Source organism: Stegastes partitus, unplaced genomic scaffold (assembly GCF_000690725.1).
Source record: "Stegastes partitus isolate 25-593 unplaced genomic scaffold, Stegastes_partitus-1.0.2 Scaffold199, whole genome shotgun sequence".
Taxonomy (NCBI): domain Eukaryota; kingdom Metazoa; phylum Chordata; class Actinopteri; family Pomacentridae; genus Stegastes; species Stegastes partitus.
The window spans coordinates 19,128-35,528 of record NW_007577930.1 but is presented as its reverse complement, the minus strand read 5'-3'; the positions used below and the strand labels follow the sequence as shown (position 1 = coordinate 35,528).

The window sequence follows — 16,401 nt, the reverse complement described above, 5'->3', positions numbered from 1 at the left end:
CAGCTCGTTTTGTTCTTTGTTATTCATGTGATGAATATTCTTTTGCTTCCACAGTTTCATTCCACAGTTTTTACAAGTGCTTGCTGTTAGACTGTGAGTGATGTTGTGTGCATTATTAAGTAGATTTAATCAGTAAGTTAAGACTGCCCAGTGGACATTTTTGCTTTACATTTGACATTTTTACTGCCATCTACAGCTTATTAAATTTGTTAAACTGAACTTGATAAATTAAGCCTAGTTTCACTGTTGTTGCATTTAAAGGTTTCAAACCCTGACGGAGACCTGCGTCATACTCTGCTCAACTCCAGCATCCTGGAACATCCCCGAGCTCTGGTTCTGCTGCCTGGAGAGAGGTAAAAACACACACGTTTGAGGTTGTATACTTACAATATGCAGAGCCTCACTGTTGTAGTGGATCCCATCTCCGAAACTTTACAATAAAGACACAAATATATCCCTACGTCACTCTAATGCTGCGCTTACACCAAATCAAGTATGATCTTTGGAGGAGATATTTGTCTGTGTACAAATAAATCAGGCTTCTGTTTTGCATGAGATGCGCTACCCTTTTACACAGAAACATTCCAGAAAGTAAACTGCTAGTATACAAGAAATGATTACTTTGCCTACTGCTTTCTGCCGCCTAAGCTTGTGTCTAAAATTCCCCCATTCTTACACGCACCAAAACACAGAGCTGGTTCCTCTTCTGCAAATGTGGTTCTGCTTTTATTTGAGATGAGCTCAGCTAATATAAAATAAAAGTTACCACAATGTGATGTTCATTTTTTCCTTGTTGGCTTTATTCTTTCCCTTATTCCTTTTTTATTTGGTCAGAAAATGGATTCATGCTTGACGCACTGAACTCGCTTCCTCTTTCACTGTTTATTCATATTAGGGGCATGAAAGGTTGATTTTGTGTCATTTTTGCATTGTATTGATCAAATACTGGATTAGTCTTAGTTGTAATAAATGAGATAAATGTCAAATTGTTCGTCATCTCCTATGAGAGGTGTGAGAGATTTGCTGTTAGAACTCTATTTAATAGTGCACCGATGGCAAAGATAAAACTATCCGTGTTATTGCTAAGCTCGTAATTACAATAAAACCAGTTTTACATTAAATCCAAATTTCGAGTAAGTTGCTGCTAAATGAATCCTGTATCCTCTCCATGGACGCCCTGCAGCCTGATGTTCTGGACTGACTGGGGAGACCGAGCGCCTGGCGTCTACCGGAGCTACATGGATGGAACCAACGTGTCGTGCATCGTGTCGGAGGGCGTCCGCTGGCCCAACGGCATCACGGCCGACGACCACTGGCTGTACTGGACCGAAGCCTACAGTGACCGCATCGAGAGAGCCGATTTCACCGGGGGCCAGAGGAGCGTTCTCATGGAGGGACTGCCCCACCCGTACGCCATCGCCGTCTTCAAGGTGAGACTGTGTGTGCTGATACAACAACACCTGCCTTTAGAAAATGCAGATTTCAGTTTTCACAAGCTTGCGTCGGATGTTGTTTTCAGAATGATCTGTACTGGGACGACTGGTCCAGAATGGGAATCTTTAAAGCTCCGAAGGCTGGTTCTCAGAGCAACGAGCTGATTGTTGGCAGACTCACTGGAGTCATGGACCTCAAGATCTTCTATAAAGGGAAGAACAGAGGTGAGGAGCAGAGCAGGACGTCACATCTGGTTTGAAATTAGGAGTCAAATCAGTCAAGTTACATCTAGACTTTGTATGTCAGGATTGCCGGTATTTATGACAGTAATTTAAATGAATTTGCCCACCAGGCCACAATGCCTGCGCCGACCAGCCATGCAGCCTGCTGTGTCTGCCTCAGCCCGGCCACCGACACACCTGTGTTTGCCCTGATGGTGCCCCGACTGTAAGCATGCCCAACGGAGAGCTGCAGTGCCAGTGTCCCAGCGGCTACCAGCTCCATAACAGCACCTGCATCAAGACCGGTGAGACAAAGCACATCCCACAATGATCTTGTGCAGAAAGATATACGATCTTGTCTCTGTTGGAAATAAGAGCCATCATCTCAGAGGGTTCAGCCTGAATAATTAGCGGTTTGCACATGACCCTTGTCTTTCTATGATCAGAGCACAGCTGTTTGCCCAACCAGTACCGCTGCTCCAACGGCCGCTGCATCAGCAGCATCTGGAAATGTGACAGCGACAACGACTGTGGAGACATGAGTGATGAACGAGAGTGTCGTGAGTATCAGGTCGCGACGTTTTTCTCAAAATAAACATGCATCAGCTGAGACAAAAACACAACTTTGTCCCTGTTTGTGTTCTTTGTCAGCCACCACGACCTGCGACCCGTCCAACCAGTTTCGCTGCGTGGCCTCAGGGTCCTGCATCCCGCTGGCCTTCAAATGTGACCACGAGGACGACTGTGGGGACAACAGTGACGAGGAACACTGTGGTGAGATGTGCTCCTCATTGTTGTTTACTGTCTGTGTGGCTGTCAGTAGCCCGAGCAAATATGCGTTGGAGGTGTTAACTGACAGTTTGCTTTTAATTTTTATGCATTGTGTTAACAGTGAGAAATCATTTGTTTGCATAGGTTCTTGCTGTCATTCACAGTTGTTAGTGTTTTGTACATAAAATGATAATTAGCAGCAAAAATTAAATGAAGATTATGAAGAGAGTTAAATTCAAAAACCAGTGAATCCACAAAACAGGAAATTGGAAACATGAACTAAGGTGTAGACAAAAGTGTTTTAGGAAATTAAGGAAGGTGTAAGATTGAAATGTAGATCTAGATTCTAGTTAAAACAAATGATCTGGGAGGGGAGGTTAAATTGTGGGTGCAACGGTTTTGCACAATCTCCTGGCAGCCATCTGAATAAGCTGCACTTACTTCAAGGATTTCTGAGTGACTCAAAAGAATCCCAGTCTTGGCAAGAGCAAAATTAATAAAAGGGAAAGGAAGTGACCTTCATATCAACAATCAGTTTTTGCATTACATCTCAATCCTTTTCATATTTGCATATCAAGACATCTTAATAAAGTGCAGCTGCTTTGAGGTAGCTGCCGTTTGTTTTGGAGAGGCGACGCTGAGTGCTGACATGATTCTGGAGGGTTTTAGTGGAACTACAGAGAATGTGAGCTGGAACTAAAGTTTACCAAGTTGATATTTTGTTGCCACAGTATGTATATTTGCTGCCACATCGCTTTCGTATGTGACTCTAAAACACATTCTGTAACCAATCTGTATTAAGTTTAATGTTATTGGAAAATGGTTTTTTTTTTTTCTCTTAAAGTTTGCTTTTGCGCAGCTGATCCTTACAATTAACTTCATGATCAGGATTATTCGTGTTCCACATCCGTTTTATGCATTCACTGACCTTGTTTTTTGATGCATTTCCTAGAGTCTCACCAGTGTGGCCCCGGGGAGTTCACATGTGCACGAGGTGTTTGTATCCGCGAGGTGTGGCGCTGCGATGGAGACAACGACTGCAGAGACTGGTCGGATGAAGTGAACTGCACAGGTGAAGAAGGATTTTCTGACTACAAGATGCATCGCACTGCCCTACAAACACGAAACACACCACATATTTGGTCAAAAGGAGTTATGAAGTACAACCTGTGCTTGACTTTCATGGGACTCATCAGCACACATACTGCACACTCTGCCATAGGTTTTAGACATTTGTCTCCACCACTAAAGTCAGATCACTATGTCATGTGAACGTTAGCTACTGAGTGGCCACAGGTAGCTATAAGTACAACTAAAGCTAAGTATACTTTTTGGACATTTTGTATATTTAGTTAGTCATTTTGCACAATTGAAAAATGGCATCAGCTTATAATGAGAAAGAGAAAACCAGCGAAACTCTGCAGATATCAGTAGCTGCCATCACATTTTGATCTCTTGGGACTTGTATGTGATTCAGTAGTTCACCTGCCTGTAAATCACATACTTGCATGAATTGAATTTCAAATGAATGTGTGACATTGATTTCAGTAGAGCAGTTGAAGTAGATCAGAAAGCTCTGAGACACAGTTTCTCTGAGCATCACACGAAGATCATCCAGAGACAGAGTGCAGTGGCTGCATTTTCAGGCATTGTAAGCTTTACAACAATAATATTTTGTTTAAAATAATCGCCATTGTCTGCACCGTCGTCTCTGCTCTCTGATTTTGTTCACTTGAAAAAACCAGCATGATCTATTGAAGTGGAAATATAATCCAACTTGTCACCAAGAAACAAGCAGTCACAGGGATAATCACACAACTACGTCATTATTTTTTGCTTATCTTAATACACATCCACTGTCCTGTAAGTATGTATTATGACAAAGATGTATGTTTGGTTATGCAGACTTAATCAAAGTAGTGTGCTTAGCATAAAGTATGTGTTGCAGTTAAAAAGGTATAAATTCTGGGGCGTCGCTATAGCTCACCTGGTTGAGCTGGCATCCCATGTGCACGGCTACAGTCCCAATGTGGAGGTCATGAGTTTGAATCCCTCTCATGACCCTTTCCCACACGTCCTCCCCCCATTCTTCTCCCCTACTTTCCTGTCTCTCTCTCACTGCACTATCAATAAAGGCACAAAAGCCAAAAAAAAAAACTTAAAAAAAAAAGGTATAAAGCGCCTTCTCTTACCAGCCTTTAATCTCTCTTTTTTGTCCCTAGTTGGCCACCATACATGCGAGCCCAGCAGCTTCCAGTGTCACACAGGCCACTGTATTCCACAGCGATGGAAGTGTGACGGTGATGATGACTGTCAGGACGACTCAGATGAAGATCCTCAATATTGTGGTAGGTGGACATCCCTAACAGATGTTGGCCGAATGTTAAAGTCATTTAAATGAGTCATTAATCAGTTCTTATGTGCTGATGCATGTATTTGTTGAACTCATTGGGTCAGTTTGTACTAAACTAACCAAACAGCCCTGTTAAATACAATGGCGCCTTTACAGTCATCTCATCAGATATAAGCTCAGATTGGTATGTTTTTACTTGATCTTATCATTAGCTATGGTGATGTGACCAGTGTTTGTTGTCGTTCTTTCACACATTTGTGCACAAGTGACTTTTCCTGAACTGGTCAGTGCGTTTTGGCAGATTATAATTTTAATTCTGAATATAACCGGAATTACTTAAAGTGAAATGTTTGAGGCTAGTTAGTGATTTAGTTCTTTATTCCGATGAAATTAACGTGAATTACCTTGTGTGTGGAGAGATACGACGCAATTTAAGCTTTATCTAATGCAGTGGTTCTCAAACTGGGGGTCGGGACCCTCATGGGGATCTCAAGATAATTTCAGGGGGTCGCCAGATCATTGTAAAAAAATAAAAATAAATAAAAATAAAGCCTACATTTATCAAATAAATGTGTATCAGGGCTGTCAAAATTAAAAGTGTATACTTGTTCCCACTCCTTTTTCAAGCTTGTTATTAATATTATGATTTGATGATGCAATGTTATTGTTCCTTTTTGCTCTTTTTAAAATTATTTTCTTTTGTTTTTATATTTTTTTTCCCTTTCATTTGTTCGAATTAAATTCAATTCATTCATTCATTTAAAAAAATAATGTGTTAATGTAAAGAGATTAATCTGTTTAATTAACACATTAATTTTTAACACATTAAAGCATAAACAACCAAGTTATTACACATGATATATAAAAAATTCAAACTGGGGGGGTCACAAACACAAACTTATGTTATCTTGGGGGTCGTGGCTCAAAAAGTTTGAGAACCACTGATCTAAAGCATTTCAGATTTGACTTCCCTGTGAAGCTTTTTCAAAAGCTTTTGTTCCCTGTAACTCCTATAAACCCGAAACATTAAGCACTATGGAGTATAAAACTGGAATGTCATTTTTCATGCCCTGTCACGTCCAAGCAGATGTACAGCTACAGACAGAAAGATAAGAAATAGCCACAGTTAAGGACCGATAATGGAGACTCTCTGTTAGCAGTAATGCTTTATTCTTATTGTCTTGTGTGTTTTCAGAGGGAACCAGGTGTAAAGGCTTCCTGTGCGCTAATGGCACCTGCCTGGCAGCCACTGCACACTGCAATGGTATTCAGGAGTGTCCAGATGGTGCTGACGAGCACAATTGTGGTAAGTGGCCCCATTTTTTAAAAGTGAAAATCACGCATTTAACTTTCCTCATGTGTCCAAATGGTGTTGTTTGAATGCTATAAGGTATGTCATGAGTGAAGTGAGCAGTCAACACCATGGCTGAGTATTTCCACCTTCAACCTTCAGTGTAGGGTTTTATATGTAGTAAAGCTAAGGAACCAATCCTGTCAGCTTGCATTGTGGGACTTTGTCTATCATTCTTCTTCAGAACTTGTTTTCCGGTCCAAACATTTATGCATGAATTACTGCAGTATAGTTTTACAGTGTCTGAGCAGAGTTGTGGGTGAACCATACAGGAAGCTACTGTGTGTAGAGATACATCTCAGCCATTTCAAATCAGGAAGGGATCATCTTCATAGAAAAAAAAAACCCTTCTAAATGTGTAACTGTGAGTTTTTAAAAGGTTAAACCAATTACCAGAGAGGAACGTTACCAGAAAGCTTATTACCAGTATGTAAGCAAAGCATCTTTGAGCCATAGTATGTTTTTTAAGACGAAGAGTGGGCCGAGAAAAGAGCCTTGTGGGATGCCACAAGTTATGTCTAACTTAATACGTGATTGCTTTGTTGTCACTGTGTGTGTTCAAATGTTGTTTATACCTTTCATGTTAAAAAGTCTGCAGAATATTTATTGGACAGGAAAACACACTACAAAGCCGGTGGCGTGGGCGTGATGTTGGATTATTTCATTGTGTGCTGATGAGTCATTTTGCATGTCGGTTGGTTTGTTTCACCCTCAGATCCCCTGTGTACTCGCTACATGGAGTTTGTTTGTAAGAACCGAGCCCAGTGTCTGTTTCAGTCTCTGGTTTGTGACGGGATCAAACACTGTGAAGACGGCTCTGATGAGGACGCTGACTATGCCGGATGTGGTGAGCAACGATCACTTATGTGCACTGTATTGTGTTTGACTCCAGTGAATACATACATACATACATACATACATACATACATACATACATACATACATACATACATACATATATACCTTGCTTGAATTTAATTTCTAAATGTAGAGCTGCAACAATTAATCAATTAGTTACTGATTATTAAATTAATCACTAACTTATGTGGTAATCACTGGATCTGTTTTTATGAACAAACTGTTTAAATTTTCTGATTCCAGCTTCTTAATTGCAAATATTTTCTTTCCACCTCAGTGATAGTAAACTGAATATCTTTGGGCTGTTGCCAAAACGAGGCATTTGTCATCTTGTGCACCATTTTCTGATATTTCATAGTCTAAACAACTAATCGGTTAATCTAGGTAATAATTAGCATTAATGATGTTGTTAATGGCAGCCCTGTTCCAAAGTAAACAAGAGCTTTTGCTGGTGAGGTAACACAATATGTCCTTGTGTATTTTCTGTCAGCTACACCATCTGAATTTGGCAAAGTGTGCGACGCCTACACCTTCCAGTGTGCCAACGGAGTGTGTGTGAGCCTGGAGTGGAAGTGCGACGGCATGGATGACTGTGGGGATTACTCTGATGAAGCCAACTGTGGTGAGCAGGAAGGACTCATGGAGAAATACCCAGCTCACACACACTCTACACCTCGTGTTTCATATTAAAGGAAACCTAAACAAGTAGAGGCTGAGGCTGGCTTTTGCTCTACCCATTGCAGCTGCTCCCAGTGAAGTCCCCGGCTGCTCCAGGTATTTCCAGTACGAGTGCAAAAACGGACGCTGCATTCCGACGTGGTGGAAGTGTGACGGAGAGAATGACTGTGGGGACTGGTCGGACGAAGCCCCGTGTACCGGTACGCACTTGTTTGGATTATTTGGTGTTAAAAGCCACAGAACTTTATACATCATTGTTGATAACATAATTTTTCATTATTAGCAATAACGCTCACACAACTAAACATAAATATTACCATTTGCGGTATTGTACATGAAAGCTAGTTTTCTCCTGCAAAATCTTGGCAGGTCATAGGAAATACATACACAGAGCACTACTAGACAAACTGGACAAACAAGACAACACATGAAGTTGCACAAAAAGTTATATACAGTTATTGTATTTGTTCATTGTATTATACAAACACAATTCACATACACTTGTCTCTGTGTATTTGATACCTCAGTTTTCATCTATTTGCTTTTTGATTGACCAAATTTCCCTTCCACGTCAGCTCATGTAACTGGTATCTCAAACCATTGCAGGCGGTGTCACTCCTCACAGTGTGGACCCTTCTCCCACCACCTGCGCCCCCAACCGCTTCCACTGTGGCTCCGGAGCTTGTATCATCAACACCTGGGTGTGCGACGGCTATGCTGACTGCACCGACGGCAGCGATGAACTCGGATGTCCTACAGGTGCTAACTCGCTGCTGATTGGCTGAGGGGCTTTTCATAGAAGAAATTTAATGTCCCATTCTGACTGACCAAATGAAGTACATTCAACTTAAGAGAAAAGAATAACAAAAAAAAAGATGCGTAGTTTACATCCTTACTAGTCTTGTTATTTCTCTGACAACAGTTAATGGCTCCGTGACTTTGGCCCCGGTACCCACCGAGTACGCTCCCCCACCTCCCTCCCCTGGTCGCTGCAGTCAGGGTCAGTTCATGTGCCGCCGGCCCCCCCACTGCATCCCCGACTGGCAGCACTGTGACGGTCAACTCCACTGCCAGGACGGCTCTGACGAAGCCCACTGCCGTGAGTTTTTGCATGATATACCATCACACACACAAAGAAAGTGGAAAATGAAAATTGGCAGCAACATTTTTTATTAGTCTTGGCATCATGCAGATATACAGATAGTACAAATATGATATCAGAGGGTTGCAGGGTTTGAAATTATTTGAAGTCATTTCATGTTTGTCGTGTCGACCACGATCTTTATCATACTTGTGAACAGCAGCTGTTGTCTCTGTATTAGTGTAAGTTATGGCAACAGAGGATGCTCTGCACAGTATTTATTTATCTTGCATTATGCATGAACACAGCCTACCAGCTTTTAGCTACCGAGCCACACATACTAACATAACTTCTTTAATGTCAAATAGCTTCTCTGGCTACCTAAAGATCTATGTAGCTAGGTGAACAGTTCTTTAGTTTTTAAAAAAAAAGGCTACATTAGTTATATCTTCTCTCTGTTAGTGCTGTTGTTTACAGAAGTTCTCCCTAACAAAAACATATATACTTGGTTGTTCTTTGCCGAGGTTTTCCCTTTACCTGAGTCGATGCTTCTAACCACCATTCAGAGTTGATGGTACAGAGAAAAGCCAATCATCCAATTTATTGCTGCCTTTTCATTTGAGCCTTCAGTGATTTTTTTACATTCATTCAGCTTCAGGTGCTTTGCAACAACACGTAAGAACTGCACATGAGCCGTTCCATGGTAGGAAAATCCCAGCACATAAAATTTAAAAATGTTTTAAAAGATCCTGACTTTGTTCTGTATCATTACATCATATGTTTAACCTGCCTTTCGAGCTTGAACATTAGAACAGAGCAGCACATGAGCTATGGTTTATATCATTTCTAGATGACAAAAAGGCCTCCAAGATTTTGTATGTAAATGTGTTCACTCATTATAATGTTGTGTAAACAAAACCTTTGTAGTGCTGCAAAAGAAAACATTATTTATGCAAGTCATTGTTTCACGTCACTGCTTACAGATCAGCAGGTAATAAGATACCAGAACAGTAAAGATCAAACCTCTCTGTGTCTCCAGCCACACGATCACCTCTGTTCTGTGTCAACGGGACTCGCTGTGCTGACGACGAAGCCTGCGTGCTGGACAGCGAGAGGTGCGACGGCTTCCTGGACTGCTCTGACCACAGCGACGAGGACAACTGCACCTGTAGGTTCACGTTACTGTCAGCGTGGCCACAATTTTTTTAAATATGCAAAACAAACTTTGGTGTGAGCAGATCACCATCAGGTCCACTGTGAATGCGTGTAGTCTCTGGCAGTGCAATGCTGCCACCTGCTGGTAGTTTATATCTGTTGCTCTGCAGAAAATTCAACAAGACCGATCCTAACGTTAGACTCTACTTTCTCCTTTGTCTCTAAGCGGACACTCTGGCTTATAAAGTCCAGAACCTGCAGTGGACACCCGACTTCTTGGGTGCCATCACTCTGACCTGGTCCCGTCCCAAAAGCCTTCCCCTGGACTCCTGCTACTTCCTCATCTACTACAGGTGAGCCTGGACGCACCAACACTGCAGGAGGCGGTGGTGTTACAGTTACTAGAATCAGTGTGACACGTCCTGCCCCGATGCCCCGATGCCCCGATGCCCCGATAACTCTCATCTCTTGTTTCTGTGAGCAGGCTCGTGGGCACGCAGCAGTGGACCACCATGGACACCCACAGCAACAAGACCAGCTACAAACTGACCGTGCTGAAACCAGACACCACCTACCACGTGAAGGTGCTCACGCAGTGCCTCAGCAGGCTGCACAAGACCAATGAGGTGATCACGGTCAGGACTCCAGAGGGACGTGAGTATCACATGATCAACACACACAAAGCTGTGCTTCAGTACTGACGCTGTCTCTGATCGAAATGTTAACAAATGTGCAAGAAATTTTAAGCTAACTCTGGATTTTAATTATTAGTAATAATAATTTTACATTTTCTGATCCGATGCTGTCAGAAAGTCCTCCTTCAAGTAGCTGCTACACAGAAAAGAGAAAACTATCCTTGTCCTAGCTTGTCTGTGCCATCAACCTGATGTCACTTTTGAAGCTGTTGTGATGGTTTAACCAATAGCTTAGATTGTCACTCTGGTACTCTGTGATAGGTTGTTTGCATTTCTCCTCCAAGTGTCAGGAGGAGAAGATCCGTTAAAATGCCGTTCTTAGGACTTCATCCTGTGCAGTTTTTGTTTGTTTGTTTAATCTTGTGTCTTCATTTTGGGGTGAATATCTGTGTATGTGTGTCTGGACATGGTGCAGTGCCCGACCCTCCCAGGAACCTGCAGCTGACGTGTGATAACGGTGAAGATGGGACAGTGGAGGTTTCCTGGAACCCTCCTGACAAAGGACACGGCCTCATCAGAGAGTACATTGTGAGTCGCTGTCTCTGCAACAAACTGATGTTCATTTTTACAGTGAAAGTGGAAACAAGTGCTACAGTGGATGAACTGCCATCCTCGAGACCAGTGGTTCTCAAACCATTTGAGCCAAGACCCCCAAGATAACATAAGTTTGTGTTTGTGACCCCCCCCAGTTAGAATTTTTAACATGGCATGAGTAATAACTTTGTTGTTTATGCGTTAATGTGTTAAAAATGAATGTGTTAATTCCACAGATTAATCTCTTTACATTAACACGTTAATTTTCTTTTGAATGAATGAATGAATTGAATTCATTTCAAACAAATGAAAAGGAAAAAAGTATAAAACAAAAGATAATAATTTAAAAAAGAGCAAAAAAGAATAATAATGTCGCATAATCAAATCATAATATTAACAAGTCTGAAAAAGGAGTGGGAACAAGTATGCACTTTTACTTTTGACAGCCCTAATACACATTTATTTGATAAATGTCTGCTTTATTTAGGCTTTATTTTTTACAATGATCTGGCGACCCCCTGAAATTATCTTGGGACCCTCATGGGGGTCCCAACCCCCAGTTTGAGAACCACTGCTCGAGACTGTAGTTTTATTTTTTTGCTCTCCATGTCAGATTTGTGGGTAATTACATGAATGTCATCAGAGTATCTGCAGATTGTTAAAGGGTCTGCAAAGGCCATAGTTACTTTTATACTTTTATTTATCTTGCAAAAATTGTACATAGCCGACATCAACATGCCTGCAGATGTTACTGAAATAATGGTGATTCTACACACTACAGATATTTAGCTGTTTACGTTTTAATTTTTGTTTCCATTCTTGTCGCCGCTCTGCTCTGATTAAACAAGTCCTTACTTTTTTTGTCAGCTGAGTCACTAATGGCTTCCCAGATGTGCTGACAGTGCAGAATTTTGCATTTCTCACAGAATATGTTTCGAGCAATCAGTATATTTTTGACACGTTTTGAAATGAGACATGTAGAATAATGTGATTTTAATTAAATATTACAATTTCAAGCTTAGGTTTGGTTAAGTTTTCTGACTGAATCACAAATGAGCAGTTCAAGGACTCTTGTAAAGTAAAATATTTAAAGACTTTTTTTCTGTTTTTACAGTTTCTGGTTAATGAATAGTGTCATTTTGGCAATTTTATGGTGTTTATTTTATTTTTAAAATAGAATGTGCTTTTTCAAACCTGCTGAGATGTTTCTGATTCCAGCGGTTGAACGTCTTGATTATATATTTTTTTCTTTTTTTGCATGTGTTATGGAAAAATGTTTGTATTAATCTCGAAACAGATTTTTTTAAAAGATGCTCAGCCCTGATGTGTGTTTGCTGTTGTTTCAAAAAGTTTGCAGATATCCTGATTTTACACAAACACACAATACAGGAGCAGTTTGCGTTTTCTCTCAGCTGTAATCTGAGTTTTTGTGCTGCTGATGGCTTTTGGTTTGAATAAAGGGATATTACATCATGTTAATCCTCCTTCAGTGAGCTGCAAGTCATCGTGGTGGCTTTGTCTACATGTCACACTTTTAATTTGGCAGTGACACATGCTGATGATACTTTGTGTGAGAGGTTTATGAGTTATACATTTGCTATCGGCCTATCTGTGTCTGACTTAATTTGCCTGAATCTGTGTGTGTGTGTGTGTGTGTGTGTGTGTGTGTGTGTTGACAGGTTGAATACAGTGAACATGAAGGTCTTGACTGGACATCACAAAGATCCACCAAAACCAGCACTGAGGTGAAGGAGCTGCAGCCAGACACGCTGTACAGGTTCAGGGTAAGACACCTTCACCGCTCCACTGTGGTGAGATTCTGTGTTGTGATATTATCAGGTGCAGCTTTTACATTCACTGATGCTTCCCAGGTGGCTGCAGTGACCAGCCGAGGTGTCGGAAACTGGACCGAGGTGAAATCCATCACCCCCAAGAAAGGTAACCTGGCCTTCCTCACAGCTGTAATGCTGCTCCAGTTTAAAAAAAAAGCTGTCCAACGGTGACATCTACTGGTATTTAGCAAGTATTACAGGTTTCGCAGGTGTGACGTGTTTGGAACCATACGCTGCCCATAGCTTCACCTGAGATTATGGGATTGTTTGGATTTCATATTTTTGTCCATTCCTGCACAAAGCCAGTCACTGGGGAGTGTTTTTGTTTCTGAGAAATAATTTTTACAAGAAGGCAGGAGCAGCCACATAACCTCTGGAAGGCCACTTGCTGCTGCCTTTCCACAATTTTTCACTTATGTCAGGGGTGTCCAATCCTGGTCCTCGAGGGCCACAGTCCTACATGTTTTAGATGTTTCCTCTTCCAACACACCTGATTCAAATGATCAGCTCATCATCAAGCTCTGCAGAAGCCTGATAATGATCCTGCATTAATGTCATTTTTCAAAATCCATCCATCCATCCATCCATTATCTATACACCACTTAATCCTAACTAGGGTCATGGGGGGCTGGAGTCTATCCCAGCTGACTCAGGGTGAAGGCAGGAGACACCCTGGACAGGTCACCAGTCTATCACAGGGCTACACTTAGAGACAGACAACCAAGCACACTCACATTCACACCTACAGACAATTTAGAATCACCAATTAACCTCAACATGTTTCTGGACCTTGTGGGAGGAAGCCAGAGAACCCGGAGAGAACCCACGCTGCACGGGGAGAATGTGTTACCTCCACGCAGAAAGATCTCTGGTGTCCTTGTCGGGACACGAACCAGCGATCTTCTTGCTGCGAGGCAACGGTGCTAACCACCGCTCCACCTTGCAAAAATGTCAATGCCAAAAGGTTAAAAAGAAAATAAAAAACTAAGCAAAATGTAACATGGTACAGCTATTTAAAGTGCTTAGAGCTCATAATAATGAAGCATTTAACCGTAACTTCTCAGTATCAGGGATTTGCAGATTATAAATTTATCGAAATGACGCGAGAAAAAAAAAATCAAGATGTAAGAAAACAAAATTTGCCCTGAGACTGACGTGTAAATCCAGATTCTGCTAAGTCAGTTTGTCACAGAGTTAAAGTGCTGTTATTAAAACCCAACATTTTGTCCAAAATGCCTTTAATGGGGAAAAAAAACAACTGAAACTGTATCCCATGAAACAGATGGAGATAGTGCTGAGTTTGCATTAGCAACAAAATTAGATTGAAATGTTTAAAGCAAATAAAATTGGCATCATTTGTACCGCTGCCCCTGAAGATATTTCCTCATCAGCCATCTGGAATACAAATTAAAATCACTGCAAATACAAGTAAACAGTTTCTGACCGACACTTTCTGTGCCACAGCTCTTCCTCCTCCGTCTGTGATCGCCGACAGCATCACCGGAGACTCCATGAGCCTTTCATTCAGCCTGAACTCCCAATATGATGTAAGAGCTTCTCTCTGCAGCAACTCCTAAGTTTTTACGTAATGTTCTGTCTGTATCTGTGCAAACACGACTGATGGTTCCTGGTTTTTCCTTCAGGTGAAACAGTACATAGTGATTCTGTCCTGGCAGTTTGATACCCACGTCAAGGAGAGCAAGAACTACACGGTCACAGCGGGGATCCTCAAAGGTGCCGTGATGTCTTTGTCTCGTCATGTTTCAAATCAGATGTGTACTTACTGGGGTCAGTTTGGTTTTTAACGTGAGGCGTGTTTTCAGCTACAAACCTGACATCGGGGACGGTGTACGAGGTGGCTGTGTGGGCTCACACCAGTATAGGAGACAGTCCCACCGCCCTGTCCCATCACCAGACCACCGGCACCCAGCCAGAGCGGCCCTCCCTCAAAGCCCGGGCTCTCAACCAGACGGCTGTGGAGTGCATCTGGACCATCAAAGGACCCCCTGCACAGGTGCAACACACACACAGAACATGACAATTAAAACAAAGTTTGTTCTCGTTCCTTGCCGCAGGACTTTCACTCTCTCACGCTGTCACACTCTGACGGCTGCACACCTTTAGCGTATGAAGCGAGAACAGTGCATATGAAATGACACGTGCAGGTGGTGGAGAAGCGGAGTGTGTGAGCCTGATGCCCCTGACAACACACTCATCTGTTCACTGAAGTTGATTAGGGAAATACATCAGTCAAATCCTACACTGAAGCTTTAAGACAAGTCTGTTGAAGAGCTAAAATACCTCAATNAAACAAGTGCTACAGTGGATGAACTGCCATCCTCGAGACCAGTGGTTCTCAAACTGTTTGAGCCAAGACCCCCAAGATAACATAAGTTTGTGTTTGTGACCCCCCCCAGTTAGAATTTTTAACATGGCATGAGTAATAACTTTGTTGTTTATGCGTTAATGTGTTAAAAATGAATGTGTTAATTCCACAGATTAATCTCTTTACATTAACACGTTAATTTTCTTTTGAATGAATGAATGAATTGAATTCATTTCAAACAAATGAAAAGGAAAAAAGTATAAAACAAAAGATAATAATTTAAAAAAGAGCAAAAAAGAATAATAATGTCGCATAATCAAATCATAATATTAACAAGTCTGAAAAAGGAGTGGGAACAAGTATGCACTTTTACTTTTGACAGCCCTAATACACATTTATTTGATAAATGTCTGCTTTATTTAGGCTTTATTTTTTACAATGATCTGGCGACCCCCTGAAATTATCTTGGGACCCTCATGGGGGTCCCAACCCCCAGTTTGAGAACCACTGCTCGAGACTGTAGTTTTATTTTTTTGCTCTCCATGTCAGATTTGTGGGTAATTACATGAATGTCATCAGAGTATCTGCAGATTGTTAAAGGGTCTGCAAAGGCCATAGTTACTTTTATACTTTTATTTATCTTGCAAAAATTGTACATAGCCGACATCAACATGCCTGCAGATGTTACTGAAATAATGGTGATTCTACACACTACAGATATTTAGCTGTTTACGTTTTAATTTTTGTTTCCATTCTTGTCGCCGCTCTGCTCTGATTAAACAAGTCCTTACTTTTTTTGTCAGCTGAGTCACTAATGGCTTCCCAGATGTGCTGACAGTGCAGAATTTTGCATTTCTCACAGAATATGTTTCGAGCAATCAGTATATTTTTGACACGTTTTGAAATGAGACATGTAGAATAATGTGATTTTAATTAAATATTACAATTTCAAGCTTAGGTTTGGTTAAGTTTTCTGACTGAATCACAAATGAGCAGTTCAAGGACTCTTGTAAAGTAAAATATTTAAAGACTTTTTTTCTGTTTTTACAGTTTCTGGTTAATGAATAGTGTCATTTTGGCAATTTTATGGTGTTTATTTTATTTTTAAAATA

At 41.3% G+C, this 16,401-nt stretch overlaps 1 protein-coding gene across 1 annotated transcript in view; it reads left to right on the top strand.

Annotated features, from left to right (window-relative positions):
• Positions 1-16,401, top strand: part of sorl1 (sortilin-related receptor, L(DLR class) A repeats containing) — a 125,646-nt gene that overhangs the window by 99,414 nt on the left and 9,831 nt on the right. The window contains exons 19-41 of the mRNA XM_008280571.1: positions 262-353; positions 1,184-1,430; positions 1,520-1,658; positions 1,787-1,960; positions 2,102-2,215; positions 2,307-2,429; positions 3,379-3,498; positions 4,649-4,774; positions 5,975-6,085; positions 6,846-6,977; positions 7,479-7,610; positions 7,732-7,866; positions 8,273-8,425; positions 8,589-8,765; positions 9,787-9,915; positions 10,129-10,255; positions 10,387-10,556; positions 11,013-11,125; positions 12,811-12,915; positions 13,003-13,069; positions 14,428-14,510; positions 14,607-14,697; positions 14,787-14,977. Coding sequence (XP_008278793.1) covers positions 262-353; positions 1,184-1,430; positions 1,520-1,658; positions 1,787-1,960; positions 2,102-2,215; positions 2,307-2,429; positions 3,379-3,498; positions 4,649-4,774; positions 5,975-6,085; positions 6,846-6,977; positions 7,479-7,610; positions 7,732-7,866; positions 8,273-8,425; positions 8,589-8,765; positions 9,787-9,915; positions 10,129-10,255; positions 10,387-10,556; positions 11,013-11,125; positions 12,811-12,915; positions 13,003-13,069; positions 14,428-14,510; positions 14,607-14,697; positions 14,787-14,977 — 3,051 coding nt within the window. The remainder of the gene's footprint in view (positions 1-261; positions 354-1,183; positions 1,431-1,519; positions 1,659-1,786; positions 1,961-2,101; positions 2,216-2,306; positions 2,430-3,378; positions 3,499-4,648; positions 4,775-5,974; positions 6,086-6,845; positions 6,978-7,478; positions 7,611-7,731; positions 7,867-8,272; positions 8,426-8,588; positions 8,766-9,786; positions 9,916-10,128; positions 10,256-10,386; positions 10,557-11,012; positions 11,126-12,810; positions 12,916-13,002; positions 13,070-14,427; positions 14,511-14,606; positions 14,698-14,786; positions 14,978-16,401) is intronic.